This window comes from Magallana gigas, chromosome 7 (genome assembly GCF_963853765.1).
Source record: "Magallana gigas chromosome 7, xbMagGiga1.1, whole genome shotgun sequence".
NCBI classification, from domain to species: domain Eukaryota; kingdom Metazoa; phylum Mollusca; class Bivalvia; order Ostreida; family Ostreidae; genus Magallana; species Magallana gigas.
This window is the reverse complement of record NC_088859.1, coordinates 17,386,248-17,413,103: the sequence shown is the minus strand read 5'-3', so window position 1 is coordinate 17,413,103 and position 26,856 is coordinate 17,386,248. Positions and strand designations below refer to the sequence as shown.

Here is a 26,856-nt window from a genome sequence, read left to right as displayed (position 1 = left end):
TCTTTTTAATTCTTTGAGATGTTTTAGACTTAAAATTTTAGTTCATAAGTCATTGGCGTTACTGAAACTATCATTGGTGTAACTATAGAGTCATTGGAGTAACCAGCCGAAAAAATGTTCCTTCATCTAAAACTTTAGGTATTTAGTGGTTTTTAAATCATACTGTGGAATCATTAGATTTCGTGGTGGCTCAATTTTCGTGGAATTCGTGGGAACCTCTCAACCACGAATTAACATCCTCCACGAATTGATAATTTAGGGTAATAAAGTCATATTTCCTTTGTAGGTTTCAGAGAATACACGAAATGACGTCCCCATGAACCTGTAAAATTTAAGCAATCCACGAAAATTGGCCCCCACGAAATTTAATGATTCCACAGTAATAATTAATGTATTGAAATTCTGGATGGATTGTATGTGTTGAAATTTTGGCTATAATTGCCATTTTAATGTTAAAACATATTGAAACAGGTATGTCTTACAAGATTGTCTCATATTCATGTCAAAACTGTAAAAAGAAACTTACTATTATAACTAATTGCTATTAATTTTTATTCTTTGTCAAGTCACATAAGTAAACATTTATTTGTACCTCAAATTTATTCTAAAAAGTTGCTTATTTTTTATGTACAGTGTATTGTTTACAGGTAACACCAATGACAATAAAACAGCTATTGTTCATTTTCAAAAGAGCATTCTGACCAAGTTACACTAACTACTGTTTGGAAAATGTGTCTTTTGAAAAATATAGTGTTGTATTATTACTGTTAGTTCAAAAAAAGTGCAGAAATATCTACTATTTTTCATCATTTTCACCTGAACTATTTAGCTGTTTTTTTTTATATTGACCCAATAAGTTTCAGTTCTCGAGAAAAATCTTAACGATCCTCAACCTCAGCATGTTCGATAACTCTTAAGTTATCCTAATTTGATTTTATTCGTACAATAAACCTGTTTTTTAATAGAATCTAATCAGTCTTATAGTGATGGTTTTACAATCCGTCAATTCAACGAAATGCTTAACCTAGTGGTTCCACAGAGATCTGTTACATATATTTTTGGGTAAAGGGGTTCAAGCACCCGGTGTACCGGCACAGCCTTTTTTTCTCAACTTGTATATTTACTTCTTTTTATCCATCGTGGGCAAAATTGCAATAACTTTGTAGAATGCAAGTAACAATTTCATCTAATTTCATTTCATTTATAAAGTTTGAAGGACAAAATAACATTTTTGGATGAAAAAAAAAATACTTTAAGGTTTAGGATCGGAGAACCTTAAACACTTGTTTATATATATGTAAGCCTACATCAAACATTGAGTACCTTGTGTATTCCAAATATCGTTCAAAGACCGCAGTGAATTAACTGAGAATCAAAAAATAGGTCACTTTGGGATCAAGATTTGAACAGACTTAAATCTACACTACCTAAGTAAAAATGCAGAAAGACGGACAGACAAGTAGATGGACGGGCGCCGGACAAAAAGTGACAAGAAAAGCTCCCTTGAGCATCCAGCTCAAATGAGCTGAAAACATTTAGATTCCATGTTATGAATCACCGACATGCCACTTATGAATCCAAATGTTATGATGTAAATAACATGTATTATTTTTATGTTCTTGACATATTGTTGATTCTCCGTTGTCTAGACTGTGGCCCCTGGGAATTGCTTGGGCCCCACAAGGGATTCAAAGTTTGATGTTGGTTCATAAATATAAACGATCTTCTTGAGAACTGCAATGCTCCATAAGTAGTCAGTCTATGAAATAAACCTGGTACAAAAGGGCTCAACGTTTTAATTAAGAGTATCTGGAGAAAAATTTGAAGATCATTTTATACAGGATTTACTTTGCTACAAAGACCAGATGTTTAATTTGTACATAACTTCACTTTAATAATGGCTCAAACGGGAATCACGTCTTCGACAGAACGCGCTAAAAATGCTTTGATAATTAACACAATATTCGTGAAGCAAGTCAAACTTTTATTCCATTGGAATCCATCCGGGATAGACAAAATCATCAATAGAATTATTCCGGAATTCTTTAGCAAAATCGGATTGAGGTCTGAAAATGTTCTTATAGAATATACTAGTTCCTTGCGCCATCCATCCGATCCACCAACCAAAAGTACCAACAGACATTATTGTATGATTAGCTAAAGAAAGCAAAGCTATGTCCTCCGCCGGTGAATTTCCTGTCGAGTAATATACATTCTTCTCTCTGGCCAAGGCTTTTTTGGACCAGTCTATATCGTTAGATCCCACCACAAATAATATGTTTTTGTGCCTTGTTTTAAAATATTGCATGGCGTTTGCGTAATAAGTTTCATTGGGTGTCAGCTTTCCGTACTTATAATGTCCCTCGGTTGCGTAATCTCCCCGTCTGATGTGTATGCTGACAATAACACTCTCCGTATTGACTTCAAACTTCATTTTATCCATAATATCCCTCATTTGGGTGATGGCCTTTTGTGTAATTGGGTTTTTAAACCGTAAAAGTTTTCGAATTTCATTTTCGTACTTAATCCAATATTTCCACGATTGAAAGTACCCATCGAATTGCACGCCCTTATAGGGTGGAATAGCATGTAACTTTTCATCATAAGAAAGTCCCCACCTCTCTTTATATACGGGTAACTTGGCACACGAATCTGCCGATTTTCCGATGGCGGTTAGCGTTGTTTTTTCAATATTAAATATTTGGAACAGTTCTGAATTTTCTGGAACTACGGGATACAAATGTTTGATTTTTGCTATGACATAGAGGAACACGTACTCCATCATTAAGTTACCCAGGCGTCCTTGGAATTTCACGCACGCTATGTCCTCAAATCTTTGAAGTCCAAACGTTTGACCAACCACTGTAAGATTTGTTTCCCTTTTTTGAAATACATCGAACTGATTTTTTGAATTAGAGACGTTCTTCCACATCATTATAATCACGGTCAATCCTACGCCGAAAAGAGCAATAATTCCTGAAAAAAAGTGTAGGCTAAAATTCTATGACTGGTTTAATAATACAATAAATGTCATAAATTACATGTAAGAAGAAAAAATGCAAAAGTAATGTTAAAAATCCCATTTTTGAAATATTCAAGATATAAATATCTACATGTAACAACTGAAATAGTATTGATTGGCTTTTCCATGACATTGAAGCTTCGACCTTGACATTTGCGCCTACCAGGGTCAATGTCTTATTGATTTTATTTGCTTGATTCTTCAATGACTTTATGTGTTAAACTTTGACCTTGAGTCATGCACCTCTAAGGATCAAGGTCACATGCATTTGATGAACTTTGAATTGTTGAATATTTGATGATAAAGTTTAATGTACCTTTTGGGCTTGCTGAATGAACGCAGCCCACATTTATGATTTGCTTTGAAACAATTTGATAAACGTATATACATGTTTCAGTTGTGCACTTTAACGACAAATAAATATATAATAACGAATACTTTCTGTTTTTACTAGCAATATCTGAGATGATTTATGAATACAGCATATAGTGCTTTATATTACTTTTTTTAAAATATTGTTTAAAAAGGATTTAAAAAATATCTAAATAAATGTTTAAAAGAAGATGATAATGTCTTACTTGTTCGGAAATATCTTTTTGTTTTCATTCTTCAATGCTACAGCTTTAACTGCAAAAGTGAGTTGGAAAACATGATTGTAAAATTCATTACAAATTTTTTCAATATTTTGAGATGTTGATCGAAATGCATTGACGCATAAATGCTCATAACCACACTCTTCAATGCGCAGATTTAGAAGATGGCGGAGGGGGTCCAGAACCCTCCTGAAAAAAAATAATATGGATTCGCGCACGCCTCCCCGTACACTTTACAACACCAATTTGATAAACATTTATTCCTTAAACTTTTTTTTAAATTGTTAAACGTTCTAGGACACATCTAAATAAAAAAAAATATGAATTGGTGACAGGTCAAGTATGCTTACAGTGCCGTTTTGATCTTCAATAATGGATTAGAATATAATATAAACTTCGTTGAACCATTGCGTATTCACAAGCAGAATGTATTGTGATATTAGCTGTTTTCCATTACAAAAATGCACTTTTGCATCCAAAACACAAAACGCTTATTATGCATGTACAATAACTGATAAGTGTCGCTATTCAATTCAAGGTCGTTGTAAATTTTAATAGCCATATTTAAACTAAACCGAACTTCAAATAGTTACCTTGAGATAAAAATGTCCTTGATTCATTGATAGATTGAACGGTGTCACTCTTCTTAGAATTTAGGATTTTATTTAAATTAATCACCAGTAATTCCACGTGTGATCCAAAAACTGATTTTCATACTTTACTTGATAGCTTAATCACATCGATATTTTATGCTGTTTTCCGTAGAAGATGGCCAAAATATCTAACAAAATATGAGGAGCATTTAAGAGACCAACTTAAATGTTGATTGTATATGGAGAGTTATTGATTTTATGAATACAAATCATGTAATAAAACATGTTGTTATACTTTCATGTTAAATACTGAAATCTGATTGGCTAAGACGCAGTTCATAATCCGTTCTATTACCCTCAGCGTAAGCAACGCACTTAGCAACGGGTAACATTAAAGATTGTTACATGCGCGAAAATTATGCGCGTACGGTTCGCTGTAGAATTCACGTTATTCCTATATAAAAGCAGTAAAATTTTCTTAAAAATTAAGACATTCGGTATAATAAATTAAATAGTGCCTGTTTGGGAGGGTAACAGTTGAAATTGACACCCCGAGAAAACCATTGTCAACCTCCGCTTCGCGTCGGTTGACAATGGTTTTCTCGGGGTGTCAATTTTAACTGTTGACAATTGTTTTCTTGGGGTGTCAATTTCAACTGTTACCCTCCCAAACAGGCACTATTTATATAATGCATAAACGCTTTGGTTGTGTTTTTATAAAAGAACTTACCGAAATAATGTGTCCCAATACTTTTATTTCACAACCAGTAAGCATTATTAAATAATTTCAACTTCGAATCATTGGGCTAGTCTTGTTTTATAAAACTTCAATAACTGTTCTTCGTCCGATTCAATTCAAACTAACGAGCACTCGCAACTTTGTGTATGTCAACAAACTTGATTTTTCAAGTCATCTGAAAAGATTTCCATTCTAAGAAAAAATATTTAGAGATAGAAAATTATTTCAAGGGTTATTTCAGTGAAACTTTTATATAAACAGTTAGATTCATCTCCAAAATGACGTACTAAATTGTATTGCACAAGGTCACAATAACCGCATAACACAACGGTGCATCATCGTTTAATCTTTGCAAAAAATCAATTCGGGTCATATAAGGGGCTGTCTCAAAAGATACATACATGTAACATAAATCAATTTGTATGATCTATAATTGTGTGAATTTATATTTGCCTTATCTAACGCGTTGAAATGGTTATATTCGCTTGGCAAGCCTCGCAAACATATACACCATTTCAACTCGTTGATAAAGCAAATACTGTAAATTCCTAATTAAACGCGAGGAATTAATATCCGCGTAAAATCGCGAAAAGCCCGTCTCGCGAATTTTAAAATCTCGCTTTTAATTTTCAGACATGTAAACTAAACTTATACATGAAACTATGATAAAATTTCGGCATTCGCGATTTTATGTTCTCGCGATTTGATGGAAAACCGTTGAATCGCGGAATTAAGTACTCGCGTAAAATAAGGAATCTACAGTATAACATCACACAATATAGATATCCTCTATATAACTCTGAATTCAAAACTCCGCTTTGAATTGCTTCCGATTGTAATTCGTCCCTGTTATTTCATGCGCGATCTATTTGTTTATTTATTTTAAGAAGAAGAAAAAATATTTTATCATCAACATTTAAACAATATAATTATTCTGAAGATGTTACATTAAAGTTGTTTAATAGTTCAAATTTTTTGCGTTGGTAATTTTGTGTATATTTCTTGTGGCCTATATTCACCGCGCAATAGTGTTTTAAATGGACATAAGAGACCGCTAATACTGGGACAACAAAGGCAGGAAAAAATTTAATTAACTATAAATGTTTTGTCGTTGAATACGGAAGTTATTTCGGTCGTGAAACAAGAATTCTTTTCACTCGTACTTAGCATTTGTGAAATTATTTGAAAATCACTTGTGAAATAGCTTCCGTATCCAACAACAAAACATTAAATATCTTCTTTATTTTACTTTTAAGTAGTTTATGAGAATGATGATAGATCAGCGACTCAAAAAAATAAACTACATCTATTAGTATATCAGAGGTCTGTTCAGCAAAGCCCGTCCTCGTTCAACAAAGCGCGTCCTTCTTCAGCAAAGCGCGTCCTCGTTCAAAAGACCTTACAGCACCTCGTTATTATATTTAATATGCTTTTAATCGGATTAGCTAACAACCAGTATACATGTACTAGATATGAATATAAAAACTGTCGGAGCGGATTTAAGATCTGAATTAGATAAACTTAATGTTTAGCCTTAAGCATATACATACATATGTTTGTTTTACCCGCAAATAAATCAGTCTAAAAAGAGTGGATAGAAGTTAAGTCCTTCAATTCTCTTTACCAAATGTGTTTTTAAAAAACTATATGATTGCATGATTTGGTGGTGATCGATTGCCCAATAGAATGCAAAACTTTCCAAGCAGTGTTGCACGGGGATGTTAAGGAAGCATATGTGCATTTAGCGTCTTATTTTGACTGTCATATTCAAAATCGTGAAATTAAATAACTATTTTGAATAAGACCAAAAACTTAAATTATCCTTTGAAATAGATGTCAGTGCAATAAAATCGGGTAGTACATTACTGCCACATTGGTGCATTAACACGTGACAACTATAAATAGCTTATGTATATTCCTTAACATAAAATGAGATAGAACAACGCTTCCCCGGCTCGCGGTTTCCAAAATAAAATAAACATACCAAGTGAAGACATAACATCTCAGTTTAATCAAAACGCTGCTAAAATTCTATGTTCTTCTTAAATAGTTATTCATCCGGCTCTCGTAAAACCTTCCCAACTTTTATAAAGTTTGCACGGAAAACGGTATGTTGCATCAAAACATGGGATTCTAGCAGCACTTTTCAATTTAAGCATTGATCAAAGTAACGATACGTATAAAATTTCAAGTTCACTATATACGGGGTAGTGTTGTTCTAGTCGAATTTTTATATCGTAAACAACGACAAAGGAAAGCCTGGCCGAGAAATAAAAGCAAATTTACATACCTTTTAGCGATTGATTGATTAATAAAACTAACATCTCTCCCAGTATTCTTATGTTCAATTCTCAATAAATCACACCACAATACTTTATTGGAGTTCTTAAATTTGTTATATTTTGAATATGTTTACAATGCTTTCCGATCAAATTCACACGGCATTCAACTTTCAGTCATGACGTCAAATCATGATGTGTTAATCTACGTAATACAAACTAATTTCTTGGGAAAAAAATCAGTATTCAGTATTTTTATTTGTTTTTGTCTACGTTTCGTTGCTTAGACATTTGAATATATGCAGAATAAATAAGATTTGTGAATTCACGTATTTACATGTAACTCAGATTCCATATGCTTCCTTAACACCCCCGCGTGTTTATAGAACTTCCAAACGCTACTGGTTGTGTCCAAGAGGCTGATTTAGCTAGACATGTTTAATTAAGGTGGCATGGGACACCTCTATATTGTGGCGTATTTTTGATCGAAATAAACAATATAATCAAGCATAATTTGATGAAAATTTTCTTTCCAAATGTTATCACCTAACAGCGTAGTGAAATGGATTAGAGCATTAACTAGAAGGCTGAAAGTCAAGAGCTAGAATCCCGCTGGAGCTTTTATAATTTTTACATTTCAAAACTTTTCAAAACATTCGGGTTATTTTGGTTTTTGTCATATTTTGTAAAATTTGATTTTTTTTTAAAATCCGGTGAAAGTATTTTAATTATAATGTACTTTTATCCACATTAATATCGACAGGTGCCCCATACCACCTCACAACGAAATTATAAAAGTAGTAGACTACAGGCCCAATAAATACCTAATAACGAGCGCGCCGGTGTAATGAAGAATAATGACCCCCGTAGAATGATGACCGGGGGTCATTTTTCGACGTAGAATAATGACCCCCCTAGTTGAAGAATAATTGGATTTTTCTGAAGAAAAAAGACCCAGGGGTTATTTTTCCTCATGTTAAACATGAAGAAACATGACCCCAATAGAAAAATGACCCCCCCCCCCCCGTAAACATTGGTTACCCCGTATCAAAGATATGACTTTGAAATTACTTAATATTTCACTCTGTTCAACTGATTTTAAAGTTATAAACACAGAATGTGTAAATCAATCGCTGTATATAGTTTGTCATATCCGTAGCAAGCACACACAAAACACTCTTACATTGCCACAAATTGATTGTTAACAGTTACGTCACTTCTCTCGTCGACATACGGCGGGAAATGACACAAATAAAGAAAAAATTATACACAATGAGGATATTGTGTGATAATTAACGAACAATAATTATGAAAAAATAATTGTTGTAATAATATAGGCAATATTCATTGGTGAATGAATTGTCAATTTTAGAATGATACATGTATATATCTTTATGGAAAAAGACTAAGGGGCAGGTAACGTAGGAATATGAATTCTTCTTATTTACATTTTTTGAGGAAAGCAGTTTTTAAAAAATCATTTTGGGTTAGTTTTGTTTTCTTCTACGTAATATATGAACAGCAATATTCTAAACATTTGTTGTAATGTTGTATTTGTGATCATGAATAGAGCAAATGTGTGAAGAGTACCTGACTATAGTAAATCTTAATGGATAATAGACACTGATCGATTATAATAAGAAAAGATTGTTTATGAAAGCGTTGATAAGAGGTTAGGGCCCATGTTAGGGGTTTATATCCCCCTTGATTTTGATCACATGATCTTTATTGTATCAAAAGTTACCAATAATGCTCATACAAACTATTCATGTAATAATCATATTGATATTAACTAAACTTACTCAAGAATGCCGACAATAAAGTAAAATATATTTTCTGTACGAGTACTCTCAGTACTTTGACGATTTTCCTTATTGGCCGTTCACCTCTACTGGCGTAATGGCTGCTGTCAGTGCCTACTAACTTCAGCTTAGTTATAATGCCTAACACTGGAGTAAACTTTTCATAATTTTGGTTTCATCATTAGTTTTGGGTGATGCACTTGCATGCCCAGCAGTTTGTTACAGTGGAAAAACTCAATGCAAGTATAATTCATGAACAATATGAAGAATATAGACGATGCGACGGGTCATTATTCTTCATTACACCGGCAAGCGAATTAAGCGAGCTCTAAAAACCAGTGTGCGCGGGGAAAAGAACGAGCTAAACCTACAGTTCATCAAACAAAATTTTTTGACTACGTCCCATAATGCCCTCTAATGTTTTCACCCGTGGTGCTATGCCAAAAATGGCCGACTTTTAACTCGTAATTTACGGTGACCGTGTCTTATGATTTGAAGATACGTTTTGAGTACCGCATATGCTTTGGCGAGACTCAGGAGATTTGTTACATGCTTCCATACCGTCGTATTGAGTCGAGATACGTAAAGAAAGACGAACAAAGTCATGGAAAGTGGTCTCGCACTATGTTTCCCGCGATAAATTTAGAGGTGGATCAAACATCTGTGATGCGTCTACTAAAAGTATTTAAGTATAGACTGCGATACCTGTCTCATTGACATATGATTTGTTTTATATTTTTTTGATATAGGGATTATATAAATATATACTAGCAAGAGCCATACTTTACTGTCTTATCGATCCATTTTTAAGCTAATTGTGCATGAATTTACAGTAGACAGGTAAGTATATGAGTAGGGAGAAAATAAACAATAGGATAATTTGAACTAAATAAAAAGATATAAAAAGAAAAAATAAACAGTTAAAAAATTTATGTTGATATTGCATACAATCAAACCATTAAATTTAAAAGTGGGAAATTAAACACCTACAAACAGGGCCTGAGCACTCTCTCTCTCTCTCTCTCTCTCTCTCTCTCTCTCTCTCTCTCTCTCTCTCTCTCTCTCTGTAGAGGGGTAGGGTGTTGCGCTGTATGTATCGTAACCATTAAAATTAGTACATTTGGCATACTTATTGTAGAGCAAAATACTCTCTCAAAAATTCTTTGACGTTCGTTGATAACACGTATTAGGTTGACAATGATGCAAGGTATGTGTAATTCTTGCTGCGCTCGCCAGAACGGTAGCACCGTAAAACATTTTATTTCTTTAGAAAACGAGGTTAGTTTAATAAATTCACTTACAAAACTACAAACCTTTTATTATTCCAAAATTGCGTCAAGGTATTTCTCAATAGAGTCGTTTGGATTGACGGCTAAGTTTGTATTTTGTTCTGGAAGATCAGAAGTGTTTTTGGGAGATAGAGATGTGTTGAAAAGGAATGCGTACAGCCAGAGAAGGGCGAGGAAACTACAAAACACTAAAGAACCATATCTCAGTCCCTTCATCATACTCTGAAAGGAAAAAAATATGTCCTTTTATATTTATTTATTTTTGGTGAATAAACATAATACGCATGTAGTATATTATTTACTATGCTTAGAAATGAACAGTTTTGCATTTTATTCTGCAGCTGTTTCAAGAATACAAATGATGCAGACTCATTAAATGAATTTATTCTAAAATGTACATTTCTGTAGAAAATCCAAAACTTTCTACACATTATAAAAATCAAACTACTGTGGTACTATCAAAACTGTTCATACACCATGCATATTACGTGACCGAACATTGAAACATGTCAAAGATGTTGCTAAGAGGACTATTCCTTCCACTATGTTTCAAATATTGGTGTACTGCCCCTTCTAGTACATGTCAAGTATTGGTGTACTGCCCCTTCTAGTACATGTCAAGTGTCGGTGTACTGCCCCTTCTAGTACATGTCAAGTGTCGGTGTACTGCCCCTTCTAGTACATGTCAAGTATTGGTGTACTGCCCCTTCTAGTACATGTCAAGTATTGGTGTACTGCCCCTTCTAGTACATGTCAAGTGTCGGTGTACTGTCCTTTCTAGTACATGTCAAGTATCGGTGTACTGCCCCTTCTAGTACATGTCAAGTGTCGGTGTACTGCCCCTTCTAGTACATGTCAAGTATTGGTGTACTGCCCCTTCTAGTACATGTCAAGTGTCGGTGTACTGTCCTTTCTAGTACATGTCAAGTATCGGTGTACTGCCCCTTCTAGTACATGTCAAGTGTCGGTGTACTGTCCTTTCTAGTACATGTCAAGTATTGGTGTACTGCCCCTTCTAGTACATGTCAAGTATTGGTGTAGTCCCTTCTAGTTCATGTCAAGTATTGGTGTACTGCCCTTTCTAGTACATGTCAAGTATTGGTGTACTGCCCCTTCTAGTACATGTCAAGTATTGGTGTACTGCCCCTTCTAGTACATGTTAAGTATTGGTGTACTGCCCCTTCTAGTACATGTCAAGTGTCGGTGTACTGCCCCTTCTAGTACATGTCAAGTGTCGGTGTACTGTCCTTTCTAGTACATGTCAAGTGTCGGTGTACTGCCCCTTCTAGTACATGTCAAGTGTCGGTGTTCTGTCTTTTCTAGTACATGTCAAGTGTCGGTGTACTGTCCCTTCTAGTACATGTCAAGTATCGGTGTACTGCCCTTTCTAGTACATGTCAAGTGTCGGTGTACTGCCCCTTCTAGTACATGTCAAGTGTCGGTGTTCTGTCCTTTCTAGTACATGTCAAGTGTCGGTGTTCTGTCCTTTCTAGTACATGTCAAGTGTCGGTGTACTGTCCTTTCTAGTACATGTCAAGTGTCGGTGTACTGTCCCTTCTAGTACATGTCAAGTATCGGTGTACTGCCCTTTCTAGTACATGTCAAGTGTCGGTGTACTGTCCCTTCTAGTACATGTCAAGTATTGGTGTACTGCCCCTTCTAGTACATGTCAAGTGTCGGTGTACTGTCCTTTCTAGTACATGTCAAGTATCGGGTACTGTCCCTTTAAGTACGTGTCAAATATTGGTATACTGCTCCTTCTTGTATGTGTCAGATAATATTATAAGACGTTGACCTTGTTTATCAATCGTTTATATATATATATATATATATATATATATATATATATATATATATATATATATATATATATATATATATATATATATATATATATATATCGATGGATGTATGTATGACTTGGACGTAGAAACAGGAATTAATGTTACAACCCATTCTATCTGAAAGATATTGTCGACATTTCTGCACTTTGAAAAAATAATTAAACTTTCAAAGTGCCTTAAGATGGTCCAATATTTAACGCACTTTGAAATTTTTTTTCAAAATACGTAATTTTTCCCGATGCTTGTCATTGGTTTTTTAAAAAGATATACTCCGTATCGATTTCAAAGGTGTATAATGTAAAATAAGAATAAATTTTAAATAATTACTAAAGTGGGATGTACACGGTAGAATGGGTCACCTGAAGATATTGAAAACGCTGAAAGTACTTCATACTCTAAATATAATTAACGTTTTAAATTTTCAATAGTATAATGATTATGTACGTAAAAACATTTTGAACAGTATTAGAATGTTTAACGTTAGCTTGTCTTTAACCCCTTTCGTGCAGATTAGTATATGTCGCTTAATATTATTGCGCGACACAGTTAGATTTTCTTAATTATTTGAGTAAGTCATAATACTGAGATGTCCTAAAATACTTAAACGCCTTTTTCAGTACGTCCACAAAAGTTTTATTAAAGAGATCCAAAGACTAGTTTCTTTTCCTAACATAATTATCTCTTTGAAAACCTTCCACTGGTTGCATATATCTATGGTTGCGGTCATCTAGAAGGCGAAATTAAAGATCAACAACGCGGACAAAAGGGCCCTGTCATTGTTGGAAAAGATTTTAAAGTCGGATAAAGCTTTGCTGTGAGGTGTGTGTAATAGTCGCTGAAAATATTTTTTCTTCGTTTTATAAAGTTTACACTTCTGATTAGCAAGACACTGCCTTGAAATAAAATTCCGCCATATTTATCTTGATCTTATAAAAACTGATCAAAGAATGCTATTGTTGTTAGAGAATCAGACATTTGTTGACTTGGGATTTTTTTCTCATTACAAAGCTTACAAGATCAGTTCTATTTGATACAGGTGAAACTATATAAATTCTATTAGCACAGAGAAATATTATTTTGTCTTTACAGCACATTCTACGATGAAAATCAATCGAAGACTGAAAAAAAAATGTTTCTTGATTGAAGAGTCCTGGCTGTTTAACAAATTACTCATCAAATCTTTCTTTAAATTTTATATTAAATATTCTTAGCTATAAATTAATCTATTTTGTAAACATAATATTACAAAATAAAATTAATATTAAATATATATGATATTAATATAAAATTATTTTACCTCTACAATTGCGATAGATATCTAGTTTATCTTTATACACAGTTTTTCTTTTTGAGAAGATTAAAATACATGTAGTATAGATATGGCCGTGACCAGTCAGTCAGTATCAAATCATTCCCGTATATCCTCGTTTTGGTAGAACTATTTCAATTAATAATATATCCTAACTTTTTTATATTGCATGTAAAAATACACAGGAGTGTATTATATATTACGAGAAAGGGTCAGTACTTACGTATTCTGAGAACAACATTCTTCAACGTTTACATTTAGGTCAAAATTACACAGGAACTGCAAATTATTCAAACCAATCAAGAGGAAAGTTTTGTGAACATTCATTGAAACTCTTTTATAATTTCTACAGAGCTAAGGTAAACAACCTCCAAAAAAGAGGGCATACTTTTTTGGTTAGGTACATTTCCATTCAAAACCAACAGTCTACTCTTCAATTCTATTTACTGTAGTTTGCATATAATACCTTACAACTAGATTAATGTATTAACATAATGAAAACTTTTGATTGAAATCATTTAAGAAATGAATTTAATAGCTGCCTTATTTTATACGAATATAAAATAGGTAGAAGCGGTTTATAAAAAGGCGTAAACTATTCCAACCCATTTCACAAATTTACGAGGGTTGTTCGGAAATAACTGAGACAGCCCAGATATTTTCCTTTCTAAGTTTCGTATATCAATGAAAATTGGCATAAATATTGAACATACTGCAACAAATAATTTAACACAGTCATTTTATGGTTCACAAACTAGTCAATGATTGGGGTACCCGGCGCAGACATAAACTCGGCAATTAAAAAAAACTTCTACTTACAGAATGTCTGTAGACCTCAAGTTTATTATAAAATATATCAAATTATATATGCTCATCTTGCTTTTTATTGAGTGTAACCTTTGTGCAAGTTTCACTTGTGCTCGAGTTGAAATACGGAAATAGTTTAAGTATATATGTCAATAAACTATACCAGGATATAAAGCCTGGAAAAGTGTAGTTTCGTGCTCGTATGCAATTTCAGTAATAATTTTCTCGGTACAGGTCAAAAGACGCATATTATTAAAGTACAACAAGCATTCTGAGGGTATAACAATGCACTGTTACGCAGAATATCGAACCCGAACATTAAGAAATTGGAATATAAAAAGTTAATTTTCTCGAAAATATGTCAACCAGATGCTAAAAAAGTGTAAACTTGATCTGTAGACATTTTGAAGCAGTACAGCAAATTTCATTATTATTTCTCAAACGCATAAAGAAAAAAAGTGTGGAAAACTGAAGTGGGACACAGACGGACGGACGGACGGACAGACAGACGGACTGACGGACGCAGAGGAAACCGGTGTAAACCGGTAGGGGACTAATAAAGCGTTGTGTCACGCTGACATTGCAAGGTCACCAAATCAATTGAACCGGAAGTTGAAAATTTAAACGCATTGGCAAAATTGAATTGTACATATGTAGATAGATATCATTAACTCCTCTCTAATTGCATATAATCATATAATTATAATGAAAACATTGCTTTTGTGGACGTACTGAAACATCAGGTTTGTTATTTAATTTTTCGTTTGATTTGAATTTAGAATTTTCAGAGCAGAATTTAAACCTGTTTGCAGGCATTGTCAATGATCTTTGATGAAAAACATTAAATTAATTTTATTCCTTGTTACAAGAATTTATACCGTTTTGCAAAACAAGTTGTTAAGACACAAAAACAACAAGTGAAAAGCTGTCAATGTGACAGCAAACCGGGTTTTCTTTTATGTGAACTTTATCCATAATCCATGTCAACCCAGTGAAATGGAGTACCCTATATGCAATATTTTGCCAAAAAATGACTAAGTCCAAAAGCTGGTATTTTTTTCATAATTTATCGGAAATCAAAATTCTAGCAATATGCACACCTCTGATATAAGTACAATTGATCTGCAAAAGAACAACTTCCTATCTTGAAAACTGTAGGAGGTGTTATCCGTACAATGAGGGTACACTTTTGGCAGCCGCCCACCCCCCCGCCCACCCCCCCCCCCCCCCCCGCCCTTTTCACCATTTTAATAATTGGATTTTTCCGTAGGAAAACCCGGTTAAAAACCAATTAATGTTTTCTAAGATATGGACTTGACGTTCTTCATGAATGTCCTTTAAGTTTATTCTCATTGCTCTGAATGCAGTTTTTAAAATTATGATGTTTTATTGTTCATCCACTAAAATTTAATGTATTTTATCAAATTTGACACAAGTGGTGGCATCCTTAAATATCTCTTTTAATCATTTTTTTAAAATCTTATTATAAAAGTACTTTTTTCTAGTGCCTTTTAGACCCCCGGACCACCCCACCCCCACCATCATTTTATCAGTTATTGGACATATGTGAGCATAACTTTAATACGATCTAAAAATTCCGTCAATTATGAATGACCATGAACTGCATTTTTTCTGTTGCTGTTCTGTTGCTGTAAATTGCAAAGTAAAATTCCTACAAAAATATAAATTTTTGATTACTGAAAAATATTTCTGCCAGAAAAGTTACGCTTCCTTTTTGAATATCAATGTATCATGGGAAATTGACAGCTAATTTTAGACAGGGAGAGGGTCAACACCTTCATAGGATAAAACTTCGTAAGCATGGATTTATCTTATAAACAATTACGAACAAAATAGACCCAAAAAAACAAAGTGGGTGAGTATGTGTTTTCCCCTAAAGACTAGTTTCTGTTCGTATTAGTTTTTTCCTAATGTTAATGCTATTTAAAACTGGCAAGAGTTGGGGTGTCGTAAAAAAAAATACATGTACTTTGTAGAATGTTATTTTACACCACTTTACATTTTTCTCAATTTATTTCAACAGCAAAACAATTTGTATCACGTGTATAGCTTTAAAAGTATAGATCTATTTGTGAATAATGTATAAATATTCATAACATCTTTATATACTTTACACTGTATTGTGTATTGTGTAATATTGTGTATGCCCCTGTTGGTATTTTATTAGAATTAGGGCTTTTCGACTTTCGGTCGAAAAGATGATGAAAATCGTCTATTGGAGTTTCAATGTTAAATTGAAATCACGCGTTCCACGTTTTCTTATAAAGTTTTCAAGTAAACATTACAATATTTCACTATTATAATGACACACACAACGCACAGACTGGAAAAAGCTTTGGGTACATAATTTTAAAACATTTGGGATCTGTAGGGGTCAACGTTAAAAACAGCCCTTTTGCTGTAACTTTTTTATTTTTCTTCCGATTTTCGAAATCTTTTCAGTCTATTGTTTTCAATAAAGAGTACAATCTTAAAATAATGGTCCGAGGGGCCACTTTTGGACACCCTATAGGGGTTTTTAAGGCCTAAAGATCACAACATTTAAGGTGGCTCTATACACCACTTTTTGATGACGCAGTACGCAAAAAAGTAAATCTGGAAGCATGCAATTCCGGTACTGGCTGATTTAAACTGAGGCGAATTGTGTGGGGACCGCTCTTGTGAAAAATTTGTTAAATGAATAGATTGAATTTCATAATTGGAAAGTTCATTACTTACAAGTAATGTGGTATGTGACACCTTCACGTTGTGTCGTATTATTTATCGAAATAAACAATAAAATGAAGTATAATTTTTTAAATAGTTTCTTCCCAATCATCGACATGATGCAGCGTAGCGCAGTGGGTTAGTGGGTTCACTACAAACCTGTAGGTCATGAGATCGTATCCCGTTGAGGACGATAAAAATTTCAATTTTCAAAAATTTTCTAAAACATATTTTTGGGTTGAATAATGTTTAAGAAAATTCTAAACCGGTGAAAGTATTTCAATTATAATATACTTTAATCCACAATAATGTCGACAAATATTCCTTACCACCTTAAGGGGATGGAGATGGGGGGGGGGGGGGGGCTTTGAATTTCTCTCAGGTTGGGATACATAAATCCTATTAGTTAATTTTACCCTTTATAATTTGATTTAGTTTTACATTAAAGCGAATATATTCACTTATATAGGCCTATAATGAAATATGTATGTATTTATCATTCCAACATGATATTTAGGAAATTTTCTTCAACTCAGAAATAAACCGTCCCCAAGGTGTTTGGGCCTTGGGACTTAGGAACGATAACTCTTACCTGAGGAACTTTCATTCCAAATAAAATTTAAAATTTTTTTTGTGTTCATTTGCAATGATTTTCATTAAAAAAAAAATTATGTCACATTTATTAAAATACATTTCCTTATAACATGAAGCAGCTTTTTCAGATGATTTGTGAACAGAGTAAGAAAATATGAACAATTATGTTTTGGGGAAATACAAAAAAAAAATTGCAATAATAACATTTTTGAATGTTAAGAAGTGCTATATTTTTTTTAGATGTCCGAAGGAAATATCCATCATATGACAAAGAAAATTCTCTCAATTTGTTAGTAGTTAACTTTTTAAAAATCATTTTACAAAAACACGAAAAAACATTAAAAAATTCTTTAAAAATACTTATCGTATCTCTATCATCATTTTAATATTTTATAAGTATATGTTTTGTGGTCTACTATTGAAAATTGGAATAAACTGTGAGTGTATAGAGCCACCTTAAAAAGTCAAAAAAAAAATTTCGAAAGAATTATCTTGCTTTGCTCTTAGAATGCAAAGCATAAACACTCTCAGCGTTCCAAGTTTTGTGCCCGAGGAATAAATACTTACTTTTATATGATTTTTTGAAAATATTCCATCAGAAATTAAAAGTAATTCAACTTGTAAAAATCTGGAGTTATCTTTCTTTTGTATAAAAAAAAAGAAGTGATTTTTCTGACTTTTTTAAAATAAAATAGGAAAAGGGGCTGTCGAAAAGCCCTTACTTTTTGTTGAAGACAAAAAAAGTTCTAGTTATTATTGATTTTTTTCGAATATTTATTATAACTTAGTATATTACTCGGGTGTTGAACTTTACATATTTGTATTTTCAACAAATAATGATACTTAACAGTTCCTCCTAACCAAATATATTAAAAAAAAATTTTAAACGCGATTTTTTTTAATTTTCCTTTGTCTGTTCAAACTGGTTGTATTTCAATGCAATATTGGAAACTATTACCGGATTCAATGCAGTAATAATCTTTCTTTCTCTTTTTCTTTCTCTCTTTCTCCACGGCATTGCCTCATTTTTCAAGGTTGTATAAAGGGTTTACTGTTTCTATTTTTTAAATGTTTAGTTATTTGTTCAAATCTTGGCAACGCTTTCCGTATCGTATATTTCCATACAGCGTGTAACTTAAATTCCATTGTAACAATAGTCGAGATATATACAAAATGCATGAATCAAGTTTTAATTAATTTGCATTTCGTTTCAATCGAATCATAATCAAAAGTACTTCAATCCGGTTACAGAAGAATAGAATAAACACTGTCTTTTAAACATATTTTATGAAATCTCACGGTGCGTTTCAAGCATTTAAAATCTATGTTAGTTAAATTGATGCATGCGTTCAAGACTCTTTAAAAATCAAAGTACCGAAGAACTGACGGGAGTTGCATGATTTTGTCGATTATCATTTATTTTAAAATCAACTTATCTTGCATGGCAATTACATGTAGTTTCTAGTCTGTATTTGAATTACGCACTTTTTATGATATGAATTTTATACTTTTCCAACAAGAATTTCGAGAAACCCCATATGAATCATGTTGTGTAATATTTAAAGATAGATTTCAAACTATGTATAAGTAATCGAAGCAATTCTAAAAGTTTTATGGATCCAAGCACTATTGACATCGAACTCTAGTCTCGTCCAACCAGACGCTCGGCTGTCTCCGTTAATCTCCGACAAGCAAGAGAGCCTTTCTGTTTGTCGGGAATTTACGGAGACAGCCGAGCGTTTGGTTGAATGAGGTTATATTAAACTCTGGCGTAGGAATATGTGAGACTTTAAAAATATCTTAGTTGTTCGTATTATATAAAATCTGACTATTTTCAAAGTGTTTATTGATAAGTTTTCTTGAAAAACAATGCTTCAGCATACATCACTTTAAATTTTTCTATTATTTTCAAGAACTTACTGAAGACTTGTCAGCGGTGATGATTTGTGCTTAGGTCCAAACACTGTTTCACTTTCGGTTTGCCAGAGTAACTGCATAGGAGAGTTGATTAAAATCAACTCCCAAAAACTAAGTTTGCCTTGCATGGAAGTATCTTTAAACCTACCTCTTTCTACATGTACCATTGTTGAAAACAATCCAAATTATGCATGTGCATCCAGAAATTAAACCTTACTTTGATCAGACAACAAACACATTTGAAAATGGAAACCGTAAAACAACTTTAGAATTATTCCTATAGTAGTAGGTCTCAGATCTAAAATTAAGAGATGGTGCTAATTGGCGCGAAACACCTGGTTCTAAGTTCCACGTTCCAATTCACTTTAGAGACAATTGAAAATTTGTTTATTCCTTAACTAGTTTGGCTTTTTCTGTACCGTTACAAAATGATAGGTTAAGCGTTATTACATGTAATTACCAAAAAGAAAATATTTTAGGTTTCTGCCCCCCCCCCCCCCCCCCCCCCCCAAGGTTACAATTACTTTATTCCTAGTTGCGCCATATCAAAATGACATTCGTCTTTAAGGTTAAAGATAAAATTTATAGATGCTAGTATTTTACGATCGAAATTGCAGATTACATTGCTGAAATTCATTATGCCTCACCTATTGTGTTTTGATATGGAAATCATTCTTAAAGAAAAATTTCAACGATCATGATATTTTATTCTTAACCAATGGTAATCTTACTTACACAAAAAACACGCACACACTGATGAGTTTGAAAATAAAGCAGATGTTTTAAACTTTATTTCAACTTTATAACCAGTGGTCGCCTTCAAAACTTTCTGTCGATGATCGGTATGACCGAGCGACAGTTTACGTTCTGGTTGACATCCTTAAATTTTAACTGAAGATTATTTTCTCCCTTTGGAGTGCGATAAATTCTCTACCAAAGACACTATCATTGCACGAATGAATTTGATATTGAGTTAATATCACAAAGTTGCATGATAACATAAAAAGTACCATAAAAACATAAATAAGTTGCATGTTAACATAAATATAACATAAATCTACTGCATATCAAAATATTGATCTCGCATGCCAGCAAAAAATACATGTAAGTACAATAATGTTTACGGATAAAAGATGAGAATTTTCATTTTTACATTAAAAGAAATGAATTTTATGAACTTTTATACAGAAAAATTACTTAAGAAGACGAATTCTGTTTCAGAATATAATAAAACATTTCAATCATATCGTTAAATCTTAATCATTCAAAAATAATTATAACTCTAATTTTTGTTTACATTAAGGTTCATGAAGGTCTGATAGGTTTGACCACCCAGCCTCTTTAAATGAAAATCATCGACGCTACATTCTTAATATGATCTCAATAACGGTCCACTAAGGCCAACATTTTTTTGAAATTTCGGTTTACAAACCCACCGACCAAATTTTTTTTTAAAACTCGAAATAAAAATAAAAGGTCCTGAACAAGCTATCAATTTAATTTTTATTCCGCCGACCCGAAATTTTCTTTCTTGTAAAATTAAAAATAAATGTTGATGCAATCACATGTAGTCAAAATTATTGTTGTTCATATATTGATTAAAAAGACCGAGTTCTTTACGATCAAGTCACGGACACTAAAAGTTACCAAAAAATTAAAGACTCCTGTTTGCTTTCGCCCAACCCTACAGTTTATGACCCTATTAATTTTTGTGATCGGCATCTTAGCCAGAATTTCCTCAAGATAGAGAAGTTGAAGTCTTTTTCTGTGTTCACAATTCCATAAATTAACCTCATTAGCAAGGAAATGATAAGACATTTTCACTGCAACATAAATACTAAAAACATCATGATTTAACCGTTCGGAAATAGGTCATCTAAATAACGGTTGTAAGTAGGTCATAGGGTTGGACTAATAACCCTAAACACACTGAAGCACAGGGGTTTGAAGTAAAAAGAATAATTTTATTTGTCATTCAGCAAACATAATAACGAAACATTTTCTTTATTAAAGGTTTAATTACATTAGATAAATAGAATTTTACAAATTATATCAGCTTTTTAAAATTAAAAAAAAAAATATGTAAAACTTTGATTTTTACTGACATTTGAATCTGGACATGCTTCTAATTCAATTTATTTTCAGAAACATTATTTTAGAATTAATTATAAGTTTTTAAAATGTGCATAGCACTGTTAACTTAATCAAAGGAATGATTTCTCAAACTTCCCCCTATTTTTCTGCAAGGAAGAAGTAAAAACTCCCCTAATTTTTTTGCCTAATTGTATATGTACAATATGTGCTTGTATAAAAAAAAAAAGAAAACCTTTCTTTTTTATACATGCATATTCACTATATATAAACTATATTAACGTGAGTTTTCAGTGCCAATGAATAAAATATGTTATAAGAACATCAATAACAACCAAAGGTGCTCATATATTTATGAAATGGCAGCTTCTGGACATGTGTTCTTATTTTGAAAATAAAAAAATATTGTTGAAAAATTGTTTTATTTTTTTCTCGATGGAGAAATTTTTCGATTTTATTTTTTTTCTCTCTCTCTCTCCTCCTCCTCAAATATTTTGAAAAATAATTCGTAAACCTAAAAATTAAAAAAAGCTGGCCTAACGCTAATTTTGCATTCGTCAATAGCCTCTGACCAGGTAATACTGTAAATCTTAAATTGAAATATCTGAATTTTTTTTTACCATTTTAACATTTGTTTTAGAATTATATTATGTATTTCCGTTTTAATTTTATGTCCTTTCTAATAGAAATTCTACAATCATGCGATAATAAACCTGACTTACCGTCTTTTGTTATTGAAGTCGACTGGCAGCTAAATCCAATGTCCTCAAACATCCGCTACATACAGGACCGGAAACGCCACTTAATTCTAATTAAGTTGTGCACTGAACACTGGATTTATTTCAAAAGGCACTTACATAAATTGGATGTATATCTGTTTATCTATTCGTTTTAAGAACTTGTTTGTCAAATTGCAGTAATTGGGTTTTAACCATTTTCTAATAAATCTACAATGAGAACGTACACCTTTCAGCACTGTCACTCACGCCAGTGTACTGGACTGTTGACTGCGACGTATCCTAACTACGCACCTCCACACGGGTGTATTAACCCTTCGAATTCGTTACATCCGATTGCACATCAGAAACTCGTGGCCGACGCGTAGTATTTCTTTTGCGGTCTTTATAATCGATGCATTTATTTCTTATCTTGTGTGCATATTATTTTATTTATAAATAATGCAAAGACCTGTTCGTTTGATGTTGGTACTTTTAGTCGAAAGCTAGCGCAATTTTTTGTGCGCCGTTGTAACGAAGAATTTTGACCCGGGTTGAAAATTGACCCGGGAGTCATTTTTCCACGTTGAATAATGAGACGAAAGGTGTTGAATAAAGACCCTAATCCTTTGAAAATTGACCCGCATCGTGGAATTTTGATCATGAATCCGGTTCAAAATTCAACAGCAAAGAAGCACAAAATAAGGAATCAACTTGAGTTTATTTAATTAAAAATTATCAGTTTATACATATTTATTCTTTATATTTATATGTTTCAACGGGGGGGGGGGGGGGGGGTTAAAATAAAACTTTATAAATGAATATTTTTTAATTTACATATTATCCCTTTAAATATGTAATAACTATTTTATTCATAATAAATTTTTCGCGTAGAATTGCTGTTTGTGTGATATCTATATATTTCTTTAAAAAATATATGTTTTTTAAGAATATTTGTATATATCACAGGATTAATTATTTTAGTTAATTAGTATTCATATTTGCGTTCACTTATTTCAACATTTCATGTTTTCATTTCCCATTGTTCATTTGTTTACATTCACACTGCTTCATTCATTCATACAATCATTCATAGTATGATAGTAGTACGAGAGGTCACGTGGTTAAGTTTGGCGGGTGGATCAGTGAATGAATGGGTGTGTTAGACTGGTTTTTCGGGTGCGCATGTCCGTTTGCATTATCGAATTTTTAGCACGAACTTTGATTTAATATCACGACGCCACCCAAGACAGACGGTTGAATTATTAAGCTTCATAGCTTGTCAACCCGACTATTATCTTAGTTCATATTGCTGTTATACTTGGTGAGTTATTTTAATCAAATATGTGTAATTTAAATATTTTTTAACTAAAGATAAATTTAATGAGTGAATGTAGAGAATGAGAGTGTTTTAGTAATATTATAATTGTATATGATTATAGATCACCTAGCTGTACTTGAGGAAACCATTTATTCGATATACAAATACAACAATAAATATTCAGCGTCATTTCCACAAAAGGCCTTGGAGTTCTTAATTGTTCCCAAATGTAGCCCAGAATATTATATATCAGCTACCCCTTGACATATACGTAATAACACGTTAAAATATTCAATGCAGTTAAACTCCATTTTTTAAATTCGCTGGAGAAGTGTACAAATGTAAATATTTTAAAAATTACAATACATCATATTGTTTAATTTTGGTTTTACGTTCACCCAGTAAATTGAAACTTTGATATTGTTCATTGTAGATTTTGAGTATGTCATATTGAGATTTTTGTGCTGGCACCCACTCAGTTTGTCAAAACTGTGTTTATCTGAATTTTGTATTCACACCTTTCCAGCCAATAACAGTGTACAAAATGTAACATGTACTCTTTCATGAACAATGCTGTAGTAACTATATCTTGAAAGCCATTATTTTTTAATTCTATTTGTTACGTAGTTACTAGGGTAACTAAATATCATCAAATCGCTGATTTTTTTTAGGCATAAACAATTCTGCTTCATGAAATCTGTAGCAAGTTAGCAACCTAATTTTTGTACAGGATGACAATAAAATAATTTTGCTTTAATAGTTTCTAAATTGCTTTGATTTCAAAAATTTATCATAAATACTAACAGTAATTGTTTTCGTCAATAAATAGGTAAATTGCATGTTTTGAATAGAAATATGTAGAAGAAGATCATACAGCAGCGTTGGAGTAGATGGTTGACCCTTCTATCACAGCCACCTACATTATTAATTCAATTTAAACGTGTTTTATTGAACGGAATGTTCAAATTATTGAATGGATTGGATAAGAGTCATAGCCTATGTAAACCCTTTCAAACATACAAAGTCAAGAAGAAATTATCTATAGTCATAAGAATATAGTATTACAAGTTTACAGAATATTATTGATATTATGTGCATATAAGACAGGGGATACTTGAATATCAAATAATTATCTGAATATTTAAGGTCTTCCGTTTCCAACGGAAGACCCTATTGTTTTTGTTAGGTTTCTTTTTCTCTATTTTTCACTATTATTATTATTATTCTTTTTTTTCATAACATTTTTCTTAAAACTCAAATATCTCAAATATGCTACAATGACTTTTTATGAAAATTTCACGAATAATACAAAATATCAAGGTCTTTTATCATGTACATTTTTGTTGATGACGTCACTTCCGGTCGGCCGTTATATTAGTTTTTCTTTTTGTAAAAAGTGATCTTGTCCTCCCTTTTTCGCAAAAACGATTAGAGATAGAAAATTGAAAGTTTCAGGAATGATAGATTTTTGAATTTCTAGGGCCGATCAGGTAAAACTACGATCGTCCGTCACTTCCGGTCCGCTCAAACAGCATTTTTGGAAAATTGTGTTTTAAAGATTTTTTAAATCAAATAATCTACAATTTTTTTCCATCAGAATATGTTTTAAACTTATCAAATTTTAATATGAGCAGGTCGACCGTCACCTCCGGTCGTCACCTGAAGTGATTCTAATATTTCGATTTTTGGAATTTTAAAGCATATGCGTTTTGTTGACATTTTTGTACTGAATACAAAACTAAAAACTGTTTTAAAATCGGACAACGCATTGCAGAGATATAGAAGTTTAAAAATGACGTTTTCCGGAAATCTGCATTTCGCAGTGTAGGTTGAAAAATTAGTTTAAAAGGAAGTTAATATGATAGTAAATCGTACCAAATGTCAACAGTTTAATTGAACCCTATCAATTCAAAATCAAACGAAAGACCCAATTGATGCTCGCAACAAGGTGCTTTCAGGTAAATCAGGCATTCTACAGAAATTAAGCGTCAAAGTTCTGAAGCGAGAGTCTGAGTACCTCAGTCGATAGAATCGTGGACATGGCCAAGGTGACCCGGGTTCAAGCCCCGATTGCCGCCAATTTTTTTTTAGCTATTTTTCGCTTAGATTTACGATTTTATCTTTGAAGTGATAAGTTTAATCTAATCTATTCAAAAATCGGACGGAAGACCCACTCGTTGCTCGCAACGAGATCGTGTCTAGTTATCATATATGATTGTATGACATATTGTTGGTAGACATGTTGACTCACACCTACATTAACAAACCTATCACCTTCAAGTATACCTGCAGGGATACAAACATTAAAATGACATTTTCATGATCCAGCCCATTTGAAAAGAACAGTAAATAAAAGGGGACTATATATTAAGTAAATATACATGTATAATACTCAAATAGGTTTAAACCGTGTAACCTAAGAGAATCAAAAACGCTTTGGAGCTCTAATATAAATATAAACATGGGAAACAATTTTACAATTTTATCTATATTAAAAATCCGAACTACCATAAAGTATATAGTTCATATAAAAAGGTACACTAACGTCAATAAGTTGTTTAAAAAGTTCGCCTCTTTGTTGAGTATATCTTGGATATCCAGGGGGGAAAATCACTTTTCCTTCAGATGCAGACCTACACTATAAACATCGACTCCCATCAGTTTAAAAAATCCTTAAAGTAAGCTTTACTAGCTTTATTCCGTAATTGACGTAAAATAATATTTCCTATTGCCTTAACTGAAATTTTTGTAAGCTTTAGGTATATTTTGTTTTTTTAAGTTTTGACTTAAAGAAGGATAAAGTTAATGAAATTTTCTTTCCTGCATGAAGATTATTCCATAATTTACATGTAGACGGAGCAAAGCTATTGTAATAAGCATATAGTGGTAGATAGTAAAAAAGCTCATTCGACCTAAGATTATATGTATGTTCAGTTAGAAAATATGATTGAATTCAATCTAACATATTTTGTGGTGCTAAACCATTTATAATCTTGGAGAATATAATTAGTTTATGTTTATTCCTTCGAGATTGTAAGGTTTCCAAATTAAGCTCACAATATAAAATGATTTTAGAAGAATTAACTCTGATTCCTGTCACTGTCCTGGTTGCTTCAAATTGTACATGTTTAAGCAATTCGGATTTTCCTTGATACAGCTGCTTCAAACAACATCACCATATTCCAGTCTAGGTCTGATAAAAGCCGAATTTCT

At 32.6% G+C, this 26,856-nt stretch overlaps 1 protein-coding gene across 3 annotated transcripts; it reads right to left on the bottom strand.

Annotated features, from left to right (window-relative positions):
- Positions 1-1,816: 1,816 nt before the first annotated feature.
- Positions 1,817-22,605, bottom strand: LOC105332210 (galactoside alpha-(1,2)-fucosyltransferase 2). Of its 3 annotated transcripts, none has more exons than XM_066065664.1 (4): positions 22,329-22,605; positions 10,330-10,539; positions 3,601-3,649; positions 1,817-2,976 (listed from the first exon to the last, which is right to left on the bottom strand). In XM_066065664.1, exons 3-4 carry the CDS (start codon positions 3,626-3,628, stop codon positions 1,985-1,987), a joined length of 1,020 nt encoding a protein of 339 aa, XP_065921736.1. In that variant the 5' UTR covers positions 3,629-3,649; positions 10,330-10,539; positions 22,329-22,605; the 3' UTR covers positions 1,817-1,984. The 3 variants fall into 3 exon arrangements, with proteins under 3 accessions (XP_065921736.1, XP_011433022.3, XP_065921738.1); XM_011434720.4 differs by having other exon boundaries at positions 10,342-10,539; XM_066065666.1 differs by lacking the exon at positions 10,330-10,539.
- Positions 22,606-26,856: the final 4,251 nt, after the last annotated feature.